A 2,393-nucleotide genomic window follows, 5' to 3' on the forward strand; every position below is an offset into this window, starting at 1 on the left:
GTGTGAATTTCTAGTTTTATTGATCTCCTTATCTATTCTTGTACCAAAACCACATTGTCTTAATTACTGTGGCTTTATCATAAATCCAACCTAATAGAATAAGTTCTCCCATCTTATTCTTCAAAGTGTTCAGGCTATTGCTGGCCATTTGCATTTCGATATGAATTTTAAGTTCAGATTGAGAGGTTCCACAAAAAAACCCATTATGATTTTGATTGGGATTGCAATCTATACGTGCGCACACACACACACACACACACACACACACACACACACACATATCAGTTTAAAGAGAATTCACATCTTTAAAAAATTTAATCTTCCAATTCATGAACATTGTATATATCTCTACATTTCAGATCTTCTTTATTTTCTCTCAATAATGTTTTATATTTTAAAGATGAGCAGTCTCGCCCATATTTTGTAAATTTATTCATCGGTATTTGACATTTATTCTATTATAATCTCTTTTTAAGATATCTTATAACTGTTTATTGCTGGTATGTAGAGGTACAATTGATTTTTGCATATTGACCTTGAATCTGCTGCCAGAGGAGAGGGTCTGGGGAGGCTTGGCAGCTGACCTCAACCCACCCCATCTTCTTACCATGTTCTTGACTCAGCCACAGGAAAGAATTCAAGAGCAGAGTCACAGTAGAAGATGAAAACAGGTTTAATGTAACAGATAAGAGATACAGACTTCACAAAGTGCAGCCTAGCTCCAGAGACTGAGCAGGACCCATACCAAGTTTAACACAAAAGTAAGAAATACCACTCAAAGCTTAGTACAGAGTGCAGGCTGGCTCAAGAGAGTAAGCAGCCACCTGCTTTTGTAAGTTTGATACAAAAAGAAAGCATACACACCTCAGCCAGGGAAGTGCAGGTTGGCCCCAGGAAAGTGAGAAACATCCCCATGTCCTGCTGGGATTCAGCTTTTACGGTTTCACTGTCTGATACATATTCATGCTATCTAATGAATATTCAACTAAGGAGGTGGTTCCCTGTTATGTAAGATAGTATTGCATATGCTAAGTTGGCTTCCTTTTAGGGCATATTCATTGGTCAAATTCTATCACATGCACTGGATATATTCAAGAATATTTTGTGCTCTTTAGCACCTGCTGTGGAAGGTCATTCAAAGAATAAAGCCCCTTCCACTGAGCATGCTTGGTCATGGGATTTCCATAAGTCTGCCCCTTGTGGTCTCAATTTTCCTGTGTTGGTGCCAAAAATAGGTCCAATAAGCAATAGTAACTCTCCTCTAGGGAAGGGCATAGAGAAGGGCCTTGAGACCTTGGGGAGTGGGTTGAAACCCAGAGGTGTATCCTGAAATCCAAACCCATGGAAACTGAACACATCCTAGCTCAGATCCAGAAACCCAACCAAACTCATTTATTAAGTCTAAAGTTTTATTTATATATATTTCTAATTGACCCATTTATTTATTCTTAATTTTTTGATGCAACAAATTTCAACTCTAATTGCTTTCCAAAAAGAACAGAAAGTTATCTGCTTTGCAATGAACTTTATAGTTTAGTTGCATAAAGGCAACATGTTATATATGAAAAAAATTACTAACTGAATCACAGGCATTAAATACTGAAAAAATTAATTTATTATAATGATGTTATTTAACAATTTAGAAAGATTGCAGCCATCAGCAATTTCAGTGCATTTTCAGGTACAATTGAAAATTCAGGGGCCGAGCCCGTGGCGCACTCAGAGAGGGTGCGGCACTGAGAGCGCACGACGCTCCCGCGCGGGTTCGGATCCTATATAGGAATGGCCGGTGCACTCACTGGCTGAGTGCCGGTCACGAAAAAGACAAAAAAAAGAAAAAAAAAAAAAGACAAAAAAAAAGAGAAAATTCAGGAATCTTGGTGGAGCTGTTAGTGTAGCAAACCCTGTAGGTAAAATACATGCATACTTTTGATAGCACATGTGGAAGGATATCTCTAAAATTGACCTCATTGCTTTCATTCTCAGCAAACTGGCCTGAACAATTCAACATGGCTTTTATTGTTCCTGACGTTAATGCGTGTTCTCTTTTTACAATAAATTCATGACTGTCCGAAGATACCAATTTGACATACAGTCTCTGAATTACAATGGTTTGACTTACAATTTTTAGACTTTGATGGTACATTCTTCCAAAAGGAGAAAAAAATGAAGGAAAATGACTTTTAAATCCCAAAATCATTTTAGTTGGAGGGGGAGGTAACTACAAGAATGTTTCTTTGTCTGCATCTTTGTGATCTGAAGCAGCAATCAGCGATCAGAGCACAGATCCCTGATATTCAGATCCCCAATATTTGGAGGACAGAGTCCTTTTTGCCCACCCTGGCTCTGGCAAGCTATGTAAAAACTACTCTCAGAATATATGCACAGCTGCC

The 2,393-nt window shown here is 38.2% G+C and overlaps 1 protein-coding gene across 1 annotated transcript; it reads right to left on the reverse strand.

Annotated features, from left to right (window-relative positions):
* Positions 1–1,631: 1,631 nt before the first annotated feature.
* Positions 1,632–2,146, reverse strand: LOC134372660 (elongin-C-like). The gene is made up of 2 exons (XM_063090085.1): positions 1,875–2,146; positions 1,632–1,701 (listed from the first exon to the last, which is right to left on the reverse strand). The coding sequence occupies exons 1-2, from the start codon at positions 2,144–2,146 to the stop codon at positions 1,632–1,634; spliced, it is 342 nt and encodes a 113-aa protein (XP_062946155.1).
* Positions 2,147–2,393: the final 247 nt, after the last annotated feature.

Source organism: Cynocephalus volans, chromosome 3 (assembly GCF_027409185.1).
Source record: "Cynocephalus volans isolate mCynVol1 chromosome 3, mCynVol1.pri, whole genome shotgun sequence".
Lineage (NCBI taxonomy): Eukaryota > Metazoa > Chordata > Mammalia > Dermoptera > Cynocephalidae > Cynocephalus > Cynocephalus volans.

Excerpts from the sequence above, each read along its gene's own strand:
- LOC134372660 (XM_063090085.1), bottom strand. The coding sequence starts at position 2,146 with ATGTACCATCAAAGTCTAAAAATTGTAAGTCAAACCATTGTAATTCAG. Across the intron at positions 1,702-1,874 it reads ACTAACAGCTCCACCAAGAT|CCCTGAATTTTCAATTGTAC; the intron begins TCCTGAATTTTC and ends CACGGGCTCGGC.